This window comes from Erythrolamprus reginae, chromosome 1 (genome assembly GCF_031021105.1).
Source record: "Erythrolamprus reginae isolate rEryReg1 chromosome 1, rEryReg1.hap1, whole genome shotgun sequence".
Taxonomy (NCBI): Eukaryota; Metazoa; Chordata; class Lepidosauria; order Squamata; family Dipsadidae; genus Erythrolamprus; species Erythrolamprus reginae.
The window spans coordinates 398,664,592-398,679,444 of NC_091950.1; the positions used below are offsets into that span (position 1 = coordinate 398,664,592).

General features: G+C 42.6%; 2 protein-coding genes across 2 annotated transcripts in view; both read left to right on the forward strand.

Moving 5' to 3' along the window:
* Positions 1–14,853, forward strand: part of SUMF2 (sulfatase modifying factor 2) — a 323,736-nt gene that overhangs the window by 212,656 nt on the left and 96,227 nt on the right. The window lies entirely within an intron of this gene.
* CRCP (CGRP receptor component) overlaps positions 1–14,853 on the forward strand; it is a 43,017-nt gene that overhangs the window by 15,363 nt on the left and 12,801 nt on the right. The window contains exon 5 of the mRNA XM_070735139.1: positions 8,489–8,546. Coding sequence (XP_070591240.1) covers positions 8,489–8,546 — 58 coding nt within the window. The remainder of the gene's footprint in view (positions 1–8,488; positions 8,547–14,853) is intronic.

Here is a 14,853-nt window from a genome sequence, read left to right on the forward strand (position 1 = left end):
ATATCTATCTTCTGGTGACTAGCAAGAGCACTACATGCCCAACAGCCTTTCTTTAATTAAATGAATAAACATTCAGAAATTTATAATGTAAAAGCCGAGGAATATGTTATCGCACTACTTAGACAAGTAGTGGAAATACCAGGTAAACATTTAGACTAGGGGCATAGTTCCCTCTAAGCTGAGCAGTGAGCAATCGCTCTCTTAAAAATCATCATCAACTCAGAGTTTTCCAAACCTGCCCAGAAGCCGAGAGGGAAAGAGTGAGAGGGAAGGAGAGAGAGAGGAAGAGAGGAAGAGAGAGAAACAGATAGAAAAAAGAGAGGAAGGAAAAGAGAAAGAAAAAGAATGGGAGTAAGGAAGAGAGAAAGAAAATCAAAATCTAGTTTGAAACTAGCTCAACTATTTAAGTGGCATTTTGATATTGATAGAGTTGCCCTATTATGAGCTCACTGTTATAGAAACACAGTACAGTATTTTATTTTGAAATTCTCTGAGGCAAAACAGGGTGGGTTTTTTGTTTGTTTGTTTGTTAGTTAGTTAGTTAGTTAGTTAGTTAGTTAGTTCGTTCGTTCGTTCATTCATTCATTCATTCATTCATTCATTCATTCATTCATTCATTTATTTATTTATTGTTTATTTCTGTGCTGCCCAGTCCCAAAGGGACTGCCGCTCAGACACTATACTTTTCCGCCCACCCCCCCCAAAAAATTAGAGGGAACACTGACCAGGGGTGTCAAACTCGATTTCGTTGAGGGACACATTGGGGTTATGTTTGACCTTGGGAGAGGCAGGGAGCATGGCCAGCTTCATTTCACTTGATGGCCTGCTCCAGTTACCTGCCAACGCAAACAGAGCTCGGGAGGCCCCTACGGGCCAGATCTAAGCACCCCGTGGGCCTAATGCGGTTCATGGGCCTTGAGTTTGACACCCCTGGTTTAGACTGTATGTCTGGAAACTTTTCCTTGGCACTTCTCTCTGCAAAACTCCCTTCAATATATATAATAATCCTCTCACAGATTTGTTTAGAAACATAGAAACGTAGAAGTCTGACGGCAGAAAAAGACCTCATGGTCCATCTAGTCTGCCCTTATACTATTTTCTGTATTTTATCTTAGGATGGATATATGTTTATCCCAGGCATGTTTAAATTCAGTTACTGTGGATTTATCTACCACGTCTGCTGGAAGTTTGATCCAAGGATCTACTGCTCTTTCAGTAAAATAATATTTTCTCATGTTGCTTTTGATCTTTCCCCCCAACTAACTTCAGATTGTGTCCCCTTGTTCTTGTGTTCACTTTCCTATTAAAAACACTTCCCTCCTGGACCTTATTTAACCCTTTAATATATTTAAATGTTTCGATCATGTCCCCCCCTTTTCCTTCTGTCCTCCAGACTATACAGATTGAGTTTTCTATTCCTAAATCCTTTAAAGTAGTCTATTTTTAAAAATATATATGTTTATTGGATATATACATTAAAAACAGGGTACAGAAAAGTAAAGGGAATATATATAATGTACATTCTAGCAATTATATTTTACTTATATAGCATACGTGAGTGGGGAAGGAGAAAGGAAGAAAGGGAAAGGGATTTAGAAAGAAGGGAAAGAAATACAAGAGGAGGAAGGATAGAAAAATAGAGCAAGAAAAAAGGAGTAAGAAGAGTGTGGAGGGCCAGCGTTAGAGCTGGGGCTTCCATGTTTTGCGGCCTGTGGTTTAAGCCTATAGGTGGTGTTGATTTTCCTGAAGTTTTATCCATATGTATTTGACGTAGTTGCTAGTGCCAACATTTATCAGTGGTTTCTGTCATAAATCCTTCAAAAAATAGGTAGCCCTTGATTTATTACCATAATTGAACCTGCATTAATTGAACCTGGTCATTAACAAGTCATCATGTGACCAGCCAGATTTTGCCACATGTTTGCAGTGGTCATTAAGTGATAGGGCTTCCTGGCTATGATTAAGACACAATCCTTAAACAAACTATTGTTTGAAATAGGCATTTTCTGATGGAAAATAGAAGTCTCAGGGTGGGGGAGGGAGTTATAAAATGCAGTCACAGGATGCAAGGACATTGCAAATAGCTGTCAATGTAGGAGGGTTGCTGAGTGTCCATAATGTTATTATGGACATTGGAACTTCACATCTGGGTTGTTAAGTACCTTTCGGGGAGTTTATCATAACTTTTGAGCAGTTGCCTAGCAAATGGTTAATTTGGAGAGGGATAGTCGTAGTCAATTTAGTTTGATTTTAATTGTTTGGGCCTAAAAATAATACAACACAGTGGTTCTCAATCTGGGGGGCCGGGACCCCTTTGGGGGTCGAAAGACCATTTCACAGGGGTCACCTAATAATACCATGGGAAAAGACAAATTTCCCATGGTGTTAGGAACTAAAGCTTCTATTCTGGCACCTTGGAACATATTTTTACAATCCAACCAATCAGATGTTTACACCGGGGGGGAGGGTGGTGTCCCTCTGACCTTCCTGCCAATAAACTTAATGCTTATTGTTTCATGCTATGTTGAGAGAATTGGCACTAGACTTATGAGGAAGGGGTTGCGGCATTAGAAAGGTTGAGAACCACTGTAATAAAAAGCTGTGAAGAGAACTAAGAATTGTTATAGTACTTTTCCAATTGTAAACAATACTGTCTTTCTGAGCATTCACTTGATCTGTGTAATTGTTCTTGATCATCCTAATTATCATTTTCTCCCGATGATGTCGGGAGGCAACTATGATGTTACCAAAGTGGCAACATTAATATAAAATAATATATAATTCAATAGAATTACGTTAAGTACCTGCCCCAGACATATTGATGCTTGTGAGCCGGAGAGGGGCAGCATACAAATCTAATAAATTATTATTATTATTATTATTATTATTATTATTATTATTATTAGTAGTAGTAGTAGTAGTAGTAGTAGTAGTAGTAATTGTAATATTTGTGTGATTATATCATCACACATATTGCCATTTGTTATCCTTCTGACCTCTCCAGCAAAATGAGGAGCCTGCATAAAGGCATCCAAAGAAAGTATGAAAGTTGGGAACTCTCGATTTGCATTTTGTTCTATCTATCTATCTATCTATCTATCTATCTATCTATCTATCTATCTATCTATCTATCTATCTATCTATCTATCTATCTATCTATCTATCTATTTATTGGATTTGTATACCTGCCTCTCCCCAGCAAAACTGGGATGTTTTGACCCTCTGCCACCCCAGAGATAAGTGTCCCCCCCACCTCCTGCCCTTCCAGCGTCAGGTGTGCCTGAAATTTCATTTATATCATATTCATTCATTTCATACATATTATAATCCCACCCACCCACCCTATTCCATCTATCACCCCCCTCCCATTCATTTCCATTCACACCATTCCATTCATTCCAATGATTATGGAAGAACATTTCATGTTATACCTTCATGTTTACCGATAGATATCTATGGTTCTACTTGTGTTGCTAAAACAAAAATTCCCAGAAGCCTCAGCTTGCTTTTTGAATGCTGAGTAATAGTAAGATCTACGGAGAGAATCACATCTGGAGGCTGCAAATTCTCCATCTGTGTTTACAGTGCTCAGTTATACATGTTGGGCTGTCATCCAGGTTCTGTAAGAGAGATAAATTAGTAGTTGGTACTCTAGATGGCGCCCATTGACAATATAATTATTGTAGGAAGGCCAGCTCTCACAAGATCTTTTAAAAATATCATTTTTTTTCCTTTTAAAAAAAATGAATACTTTTACATAATTTTTATTTGCTAGCTGGCAATGTGGGGCATTGCAATCCACATGTCTGAAGGATATCAGTTTGGGGAAGGTTAGAAACACAGAAACATAAAAGACTGACGGCAGAAAAAGACCTCATGGTCCATCTAGTCTGCCCTTATACTATTTCCTGTATTTTATCTTAGGATGAATATATGTTTATCCCAGGCATGTTTAAATTCAGTTACTGTGGATTTACCAACCAGGTCTGCTGGAAGTTTGTTCCAAGGATCTACTACTCTTTCAGTAAAATAATATTTTCTCATGTTGCTTTTGATCTTTCCCCCAACTAACTTCAGATTGTGTCCCCTTGTTCTTTTGTTAACTTTCCTATTAAAAACACTTCCTTCCTGAACCTTATTTAACCCTTTAACATATTTAAATGTTTCGATTATGTCTCCTCTTTTCCTTCTGTCCTCCAGAGGACAGATGCATATAGTGCTTTATATTATTTAGCAACTCTTTTATGGTAGGCAAGTAATTTTTTGTGGGGTCCGTGATGCTTTCTGATTATTTTCTTGCAGATGTTCCACAGTTCAAGCCTGAGCTGCAAACATTGGCTTCTGTCAATAATTCCCCCCCTCCCCCAGATAGCTGATATAGCAAAAAAGGGAGGGGGAGAGAGAGAGAGAGAGAGAGAGAGGAAGGAAGGAAAGAAAGAAAGAAAGAAAGAAAGAAAGAAAGAAAGAAAGAAAGAAAGAAAGAAAGAAAGACCATTGTTCCTTCAATTGTTATGTCATGTTTACAGGTCCTTGAAGCATTTCAGAGATAATCTAGATGTCTAGGTTCATATGGATAAAAACAGGTTTTGATACCTTCATCTAATAGCGACTTAAAAATCAGAAAACAGATCTAAGGAGGAGGAGTCTCCTGCACAGACTCAATTTTTGTTATATAGTGATGGCTGAAATGGAGCAGCTAAAATGAAGCAGCACTCACAATAGTGAGGACGAAATCACAATGTGTGGCAGCTGCTAAAAAAGCAAAAGCTACAGTATTTTTGATTGCAATAATAGGAGCACATGGTCCAAAAGAGAGGATATGACTCTTCCATTCTATGTTGTCTCAGTCAGACCCCATGTGCTTGGCAGTGTCTTGGCATTGTATAGAATAGAAACAGATTGAGTTCAGAAGATGACTAGGTAATGAGAGGTTTGGAAACACAACTCCCCAGTTAAAGGACTTGGGCGTCCTCCTCGATCCACAGCTCACATTGGAGAAACATCTTTCAGCTGTGGCAATGGGGGCGTTTGCCCAGGTTCGCCTGGTGCACCAGTTGCAGCCCTATCTGGACCGGGACTCACTGCTCACAGTCACTCATGCCCTCATCATCTCAAGGCTTGACTACTGTAACGCTCTCTACATGGGGCTACCTTTAAAAAGTGTTCGGAAACTTCAGATCGTGCAGAATGCAGCTGCAAGAGCAATCATGGGCTTTCCCAAATATGCCCATGTTACACCAACACTCCGCAGTTTGCATTGGTTGCTGATCAGTTTCCAGTCACAATTCAAAGTGTTGGTTATGACCTTTAAAGCCCTTCATGGCATCGGACCAGAATATCTCCAGGACCGCCTTCTGCCACACGAATCCCAGCGACTGGTTAGGTCCCACAGAGTCGGCCTTCTCCGGGTCCCGTCAACTAAACAATGTCGTCTGGCGGGTCCCAGGGGAAGAGCCTTCTCTGTGGTGGCTGCGACCCTCTGGAACCAGCTCTCCCCCCTGAGATTAGAACTGCCCCCACCCTCCTTGCCTTTCGTAAATTCCTTAAAACCCACCTCTGCCGTCAGGCATGGGGGAATTGAGACATCTCCCCCGGGCCTATACAATTCATGTATGGCATGTTTGTGTGTATGTTTGGTTTTAAATAAGGGCTTTTAATTATTTTAAACATTAGATTTGTTATATGCTGTTTACTACTGTTGTTAGCCGCCCCGAGTCTATGGAGAGGGGCGGCATACAAATCAAATCAAATCAATTAATTAATTAAAAAAAATAGTCTGCGTGGGTGTTGCCAAGCAGTTGGTTGTTCCCAGTTCAGACCAGTTCTTAGAACCAGTGGTGGCGGGATGCTCTGCTCACCTATCTGGGACACTTCCACATGTGTAGAAATGTTGTACGCAACCACACATGCGAACCAGTGGCAAAATTATTTACAATCTACCACTGGTGTGGCCAGTGAAGTAAGTGAAGAAAAATATTTTAAGTAACATTTTTAAAATATACAGAAAAAAAACAATAATGAATTTACTCTGTATTGCCCCAGCGAGCATGGCCAGAACCATTAAAATGAAATTACAAAAATGTAGATTCAGACTAAACTTCAGCTGCTACCCTGTTTCCCCGAAAATAAGACGTACCCCGAAAGTAAGGCATGTCAGAGGTTTTGCAGAATTTGCTAATATAAGGCACCCCCCTGAAAATAAGGCATAGTTAAGTTTACATACGGTACGGTGGAAAAACTTACGGTACCATTCAAAGCTGTTCATAGCGGTACCGTGATAATGTGGTGTCCCTTGCTGGCCCCTTCCATCGCTTTGTACTGTCCAGTACAGCAGACAGTCTGCTGCTGTCTCACCGCCATTACAGTCTCCACTACAGTGCGTAGACTGCAGTTCCTCTGGTGGCCGGAAGCTGCAATAGCGGGAGTATACTGTTGTACCATATAAGTGCCGTCGTTCGTGTTTGTGTGTGCCATACTGACAGGTACCGTACCGTAATCAGTGTACTGTACGGTACACTTTCTTTGGGGGTGTCAGCTTTTCTGCCTGTGAATTTCTCTTATTTGAGAAATATAAGGCACCCCCCGAAAAAAAGACGTAGCACAACTTTTTGAGCAAAAATTAATACAAGACAGTGTCTTCTTTTCGGGAAACACGGTATGTGAGAAGATTACTTCTCCTTTGCTAGAAGTCTTCAGATACAGGCTAGATCAGCGATGGCGAACCTATGGCATGGGTATCAAAGCTGGCACGCGGAGCCGTATCTGCTGGCACGCGAGCCGTTGCCCTAACTCAGCTCCAACGTGCATGTGTGTGCCGGCCAGCTGATTTTTGGCTCGCACAGAGGCTCTGGGAGGGCATTTATAGGCTATACTTAACTCAGTAGGACCTGCATATTTGGAATTCATCTCAGGGTGGATTTGAATGATTTCCTGTAAAAGACTCCTTGAATAATCTTCAGAGCAACCTATCAGAAGATCTTCTGATCCATCTCCCCCTAAGAGGGATTGAACCATCTTGTAGTGGGCTCCTAGAAAGCAATCCATGAACACAATAAAATGGGGAAAATAATTACATGTTGCCCCTTTTTATTGTATATACCTACCGTAATAAAGACTTTTTCCCCATATTTGATTAGGCTCTTCATTTCCAGCAGTGCTGTAGGCATCCTTCTGCTATTTCATCTCTATATTCTGGGTTGTTACAACATCATTTGAATTCCTGAACTCCCTTTCTAACCTTTAAAAAAGCCCAAACATATACAAGTATAGTAGTAATTATAAATTCATCCTATGCTTTCACTTAGCTTAAATGTTGCCCACAAAAACTTAATAATTTATTGATTGATTGATTGATTGATTGATTGGATTTGTATGCTGCCCCTCTCCGTAGACTCGGGGCGGCTAACAACAGTAACAAAAAAACAGCATGTATATCCAATACTAAAACAACTAAAAAACCCTTATTGTAAAACCAAACATCCATACGTACAAACATACCATACATGAATTGTAAAGGCCTAGGGGGAAAGAATCTCTCAGTTCCCCCATGCCTGATGGCAGAGGTGGGTTTTAAGGAGCTTATGAAAGGCAAGGAGGGTGGGGGCAATTCTAATCTCTGGGGGGAGTTGGTTCCAGAGGGCCGGGGCCGCCACAGAGAAGGCTTTTCCCCTGGGCCCCGCCAAACGACATTGTTTTGTTGATGGGCCGCGGAGGAGGCCCACTCTGTGGTACCTAACCGGTCGCTGGGATTCGTGCGGCAGAAGGCGGTTTCGTAGATACCCTGGTCCGGTGACATAAAGGGCTTTATTAGGTGATGACCAACACTTTGAATTGTGACCGGAAACTGATCGGCAACCAATGCAGACTGCGGAGTGTTGGTGTAACATGGGCATTTTTGGGAAAGCCCATGATTGCTCTCGCAGCTGCATTCTGCATGATCTGAAGTTTCCGAACACTTTTCAAAGGTAGCCCCATGTAGAGAGCGTTACAGTAGTCGAGCCTCGAGGTGATGAGGGCATGAATAAACTGGTTTAAATAATTGTGTTACATAAAAGTGATCAAATTTCACCCAGCTGTTTATACCAAATTAATTGGGCATCTTCTCCCTATCTTGGTAACCATGAATGTGAAACTGATCATTAATGGTTTTATTGTGCCACACAAGATTTTGAAATCAGCCCTTTGGGACCATTTAAGCCTAAGAAAACAAGCTTTTGAAATCTGGTTTCAGAAAGTGGATATTCCTGAACAAAGGGTCATTGAGAGCTTTAAAACCTACAAACCAGCAAATTCCAATGAATTACAGATGTGGGAATGGCAATTTTCAAACGCCTGAATTATTTCATTACTGTAGTTCTAAGGCCAGGCTGTAAGTAAGACACTAAAGTAAGTTGGATGTTCTGTTGACATGGTTTTGCTATGATGTGGACTCATTCCTGTGACCAGAATCCCTAAATTATATAAATTTGTGTCTTTTGCTTGGGTACAGGGCAGAAAAACTGCAACTACTCAACCACAGGCCTGCAACTGCTGTTGAAATCCAGCTGGTAAGTTACAAAGCTATGTCCTGCAACATTGCTTTGAACCTAGAGAATTGGTCAAGGAGATTTCTCAATTTTCCAATAGTAGTGGGATTGATATGATTCCTCTCTTTTTTTCCTTGCCTTTGTTGTTATCCTGAAGTGGTTGCAGTAGCAACTGCAGAAAGATATATTTGATGGAATAAAATCATGGACAGTAGGATCCAGGTCATGTGAGCTTCACCTGTACAGATAAGAACATAAGAGCCATGCTGAATCGGGCCAAAGCCCATGGAGTCCAGCATTCTGTGTCACACAGTGGCCCACCAATTGTACATGGGGATCTTGAGCAGAAAGAGAAGGCAGAACCCTCCCTCTCCCTTGACCCCCAACAAATGGTACCCAAGGGAATCCTGCCTGTTTCAACCAACGTAGAGGCAGCACCTGGATACCCGTTTCAATAACCACCGATACACTTGGCATCCATGAATCTGTCTAATCCTGCCTTGAAGCTATCCAGGCTGACAGCTGTCAAGACCTCTTCTGGAAGTGAATTCCATAAAACAACGACCCTCTGGGTGAAGAAATATTTCCCTTTATTTGTCCTTACTTTCTTACCTATGAGCTTTAGGGAGTGCCCCCTCGTCCTAGTATCATGCGATTGAGAAAAGAATTTTCCTCTATCCACCTTTTCTATCCAATGCATGATTTTATACACTTCGATCAAGCCACCTCTTAAATGCCATCTTTCAAGGCTGAAGAGACCAAGAGGTTGAAATCAGTTGCAACCTAGTTTCATAAGGGAGGTGCTCTATTTCCTTGATCATTCTTGTTGCCCTTGTCTGGTAATTTTGATTTTCTGCTACCTGGTCTGTAATTTCTTAAATTCTCCTTTGTTCTTCTTTTTTTTTTGGAAGATGGGAATCTTATCCTCTTGGTATTCCCCCGGTTCTCCTGGTTTTCTCAAGATAATTCATAAACATTTGGCCAGGCCATCAGAAAGTTCTTTCATGCTCTGCATTTCGTCTAATCCCCGGCGCTTTAAACTCATGCAAACTAAATATAAATATGGTCCCATTCAAACCTTGGCCTTTTACATTGTACTGAACAGTTGTCTAGTTCTTTTGTCATTGAATAGCTGTGAGAAAAAATATGACTTTAGCTCTGCTTGTTCCTGTGTTATCTGTTATTCCATCTTCACTTAGGCTAAACTTGACCTTCATCTATTCTTCCTAAACTTTAGCCTCCAAGCCCCTCATCATTTTTATTGCTCTTTGTTACACTGAACTTGCATCTACCATCTTGGAGGAGGAAAAATAGACACTTCATGCGTTTCTGGCAATCTCCATTTTCAAATAGAAACATAGAAACATAGAAGTCTGACGGCAGAAAAAGACCTCATGGTCCATCTAGTCTGCCCTTATACTATTTTCTGTATTTTATCTTAGGATGGATATATGTTTATCCCAGGCATGTTTAAATTCAGTTACTGTGGATTTACCAACCACGTCTGCTGGAAGTTTGTTCCAAGGATCTACTACTCTTTCAGTAAAATAATATTTTCTCATGTCGCTTTTGATCTTTCCCCCAACTAACTTCAGATTGTATCCCCTTGTTCTTGTGTTCACTTTCCTATTAAAAACACTTCCCTCCTGGACCTTATTTAACCCTTTAACATATTTAAATGTTTCGATCATGTCCCCCCCTTTTCCTTCTGTCCTCCAGACTATACAGATTGAGTTCATTAAGTCTTTCCTGATACATTTTATGCTTAAGACCTTCCACCATTCTTGTAGCCCGTCTTTGGACCCGTTCAATTTTGTCAATATCTTTTTGTAGGTGAGGTCTCCAGAACTGAACACAGTATTCCAAATGTGGTCTCACCAGCAGTCTATATAGCGGGATCATAATCTCCCTTTTCCTGCTTGTTATACCTCTAGCTATGCAGCCAAGCATTCTACTTGCTTTCCCTACCACCTGACTGCACTGTTTATTTTGAGACTGTCTGAAATCACTACCCCTAAATCCTTTTCTTTTTTAAAACTTCATAACTTCATACAAATGCTTTCTTTTTTAGAACTTCATACCCTTCCTTTCCCCCTGATCACAGGTTCCTGCTTACCATTATTCTGAATTATTAAAAGGTTGAAAGTTTGACGTAGCCAGTCAACTAGATAAATTTCCTTTTCCTTAATCAAGATCTCCAACGCTACGTGGTCAATTTTCTCTCAATATTCTCTGTTTATTTTCTATCTCTCCCACCCTCTTCCACTTCCTCTCCAGGCTGCATCATTCCCTGCTAACAAACCTCTGAGAGCTGCATAATAAATGGATATTGACTGATACGATAGAGAGAGAGAGATGCAGATTCCCTGAGCAAATAAAATGTTCATTTTAGAAGAAAATGAATAGCTGAAGCAAATGTTCTGAGGTGGCGCCTGCTCTTGTGGAAGACGTGGGAGTTCTTAGGTCATTGATTTAGCAAAAAGGGAAGCTCTCCATCTGCTCTTTTCCACATTTAAGGAAGTCTATTAGCTTACAGCAGATAGAAAATAAAACAAGAGATCACGCTCAGCTTAATCCCCTTCATAAAAATATTTTGATTCCAAAATACCGTATTTTTCAGAGTACAAGACTCAACTTAGTTTTGGGGGAGGAAAATAGGGAAAAGAATCTGCTTACCAGGTATTCATCTGGCTAGCGTCCTTAGTCTTGTCAGTTTCAGCACATTATCTTATCCCCTGGTTAGGGCTTTTAAAAAAAACCTTATTCGGAAAGAGTAACAATGAAAGAGCTTGCAAGCCAGTAAGAACTGGGAACATTATTAGCACCTGGAAAGAAACATTCGGAACAAGTTGAGCAATGGAAAAAACCCTGCAAAGATTTAGAGCTTACAAAACATTCTTTGCAGAGAGAAACAATGAAAGAGCCTGCAGGGTAAGAGCTGGGAAGATAGTTAGAAATAATAGAAGATTATTTGCAGAAAGAGACCTCATGGTCCATCTAGTCTGCCCTTATACAATTTCCTGTATTTTATCTTAGGATGGATATATGTTTATCCCAGGCACGTTTAAGTTCAGTTACTGTGGATTTGCCAGCCACGTCTGCTGGAAGTTTGTTCCAAGCATCTACTGCTCTTTCAGTAAAATAATATTTTTCAGCCCTAACTAGTAAGCAGCTAGTTAGGACTTGGGGGGGGGGGGGAAGCTACATTCAGAGTATAAGACGCACCCAAATTATCAGCCTCTTTTAGGGAGGAAAAAGGTGTGTCTTTTAGTCCCCAAAATATGGTACTTCCTAGTCACATGGTCAAGGCTGTTGGCTTTAACTGAAATAGATGAAAAATAATTCAATGTTAGCATTTCACCTGAAATAAATGAAAATAATTCAATGTCAGGTGTTCCACCTGCGTAACTTCAGTTTTTTAAAAATTATTGTTTCTGTTTTGCTCTCTTTCAAGTATTTCAAAGTTAAGTAGGTAAAAACAATCATTTCTATCTGCTTAGCTCAAAAAATTCTGGTTTTCCTCTGTTTTTTGTAAATGTGGTGTTTTTTGCCTTTCCTCAGCCCCCAGGAGCACTCTGCAGGCCTCCCCAACCCTCTGCGCACCCCATTTTTGCAAAAACGAGGCCCGTTTTTTTGAAAAATGGGATCCGGGGCAGGGTTTTGGTAGGGCAAAAATGGCTGTATTCAGTGTATAAGAAGGTGCATCTTATACTCCGAAAAATACGCTAAACCTCTACTGAAGCCAAAGATGTAAAACAGAGGTCTTCAAACTTGGCAACTAGGCTGGCTGGGGAATTCAAGTCCACAAGTCTTAAAATTGCCAAGTTTGGGGGCTCATGATGTAAAATGTCCTCTTCTGAGATCCACTATCTAAATTATTTTGATAGCTTAGATACAAAAAAATCTAAAGATCACAAAAAACCGTAGCCTGCATTTGAGAAAGTTTTTCTCTGAAATAAGAGCAGTAGCTCCATAAAGAGCATTAACTGTGATGAAAGTTGTTTGTTTAAAGAGGAAGGGATTTTATCTGGTTTTATGACGTGAGCTAAGAATTTCCATCTGCTGTTCTTAGGCAGATCTGATAGGTGAGTGTTTGCATCAGAAATTTCTTACCGTTTTCAGAAGAACGATAGGCATAGTTGGGGGGAAAAAAACCTCCTAGAACAATGATACGTTGCTCAGTCATTCAGTTGCTTTTTACTCTTTGTGATGGATTGTCTGTCAAATATCCTTTAATTCTGTATGTTTCGTAAATACCTCTTGTCTTATTTAATTATTCTCAGATTTTTTTATTTCTGCTGCCACTTCTTTTCTTTTCTTTTTTATTTAAATTTTTTAATTTACAAATATAAATACATAAGACAATACCAAGACAATAATCATACTCACAAAAGCAAAGAAAAACAAAAAAACCCTCAACAAAACAATACGTCAATAGAAATACACAAAATAAAATATGGGCGAGTGCACAGCTAGTCTGTATAACGATCTGAACTATGTACAGTCATACCTCGTCTTACGAACCTAATTGGTTCCAGGGGGAGGTTCGTAAGACGAAAGGTTCGTAAGACGAAACATTGTTTCCCATAGGAAACAATGTAAAGTCAATTAATCCGTGCAACCAAAAAAAAACCCAACCGCAAAAAACCGCTGCCGCCCGGCTGTCACCTTTTAAAACAGCCTGGGGGCTTCTCAGCGACCTCCCGAACGCCGAACACCAAACCCGAACTTCTGGGTTTGGCATTCGGGAGGCCGCCGAGAAGCCCCCAGGCTGTTTTAAAAGGTGACAGCCGGGCGGTGGGGCTTCCCAGCAGCCTCCCGAACCCCGAACCCAGAGGTTCGGCAAAAGTTCGGGGTTTGGGAGGCTGCTGGGAAGCCCCCCAGCCCGGCTGTCACCTTTTAAAACAGCCGGGCGGCTTCCCAGCAGCCTCCCGAAGCCGAACGCCAAATCCGAACTTCCGGGTTCGGCGTTCGGAGGCTGCTGGGAAGCCCCGCCGCCCGTCTGTCACCTTTTAAAACAGCCGGGGGGCTTCCCAGCAGCCTCCCGAATGCCGAACCCGGAAGTTCGGGTTTGGTGTTCGTAACACGAAAAAAGTTCGTAAGAAGAGGCAAATTTTTTCTGAACCCCGGGTTCGTAGCTCGAGTTGTTCGTAAGACGAAGGGTTCGTATCTTGAGGCACCACTGTATATTCTCTTTTGCCAGGTTATAGCTAACTTTAAAAAATTCTATATAGCTTATAAAATTTACAGAAAATGAGAGAAAAAAATATATATATGTAGCATGAGAAACAAATGTTAGTCTTAATTAATAATTCATAACTTATATCTTATATATTCTAATAAGCTTTCACCAGGTGTGATTATTTACATAGTCAATTACGACATACTTACCCGTGTTTCCCCGAAAGTAAGGCAGTGTCTTACTTTCTTTTTATCCCCAAAAGCCCCACTGTGTCTTACTTTGGGGGTATGTCTTATATTGTCCCGGGCACCGGGGCCGGCTCGTCTTCGGGCTTCGGCCCGGGCGAGGTCTCTTCGGGCGCCGGAGGCGGCGGTGACTTCCTGACGTGCTACCGGCTGGTGTTGGAGGCGTCGTAGCAGTTCGCGGCACTGGCGAGGGAGCTTCGCGCCCAGGAGAGTCTCCCAAACCCGGCGCGGATAAGAAGGACTCCTCAGCCGGCGGAGGAAGCGCGGCGGCGGCGGGCAGGCTCCGGAGGGAGCTCGGGGCGGTGGCGAGAAGACGGGATTCCGGGTGCCGAGCACCACCTGCCCGCCGTTCACGCCAAGGACAGGCAGCCCCAGTTCCAGCGCCTCGGCCTGCTCGCCCGGGCCTCTTGCCCGGCGGGGAGAGCAAAGGCGGCGGCGGGAGTAGCGGAGGCGAGGCGGAGAAGAAAGAAGCGGCGGATAGCTGCGGCAAGGGCTCGTTAGCCGGAGCGTACGCCGGCTACCCCCCACAGTTCCTGCCGCCGTCGTGGCGCTCGACCCCAGCAAAGCCGGCGGCGGGGAGCGGCGGCAAAGCGGCGGGGGTCCAGCCCTCTAGCCGGCGCCTCGCCAGCTATCTGCCGCTTCTTCTCCGCCTCGCCTCCGCTACTCCCGCCGCCGCCTTTGCTCTCCCCGTCGGGCAAGAGGCCGGGCGAGCAGGCCGAGGCGCTGGAACTGGGGCTGCCTGTCCTTGGCGTGAACGGCGGGCAGGTGGCGCTCGGCACCCGGAATCCCGTCTTCTCGCCACCGCCCGAGCTCCCTCCGGAGCCTGCCGCCGCCGCCGCACTTCCTCCGCCGGCCGAGGAGTCCTTCTTATCCGCGCCGGGTTTGGGAGACTCTCCTGGGC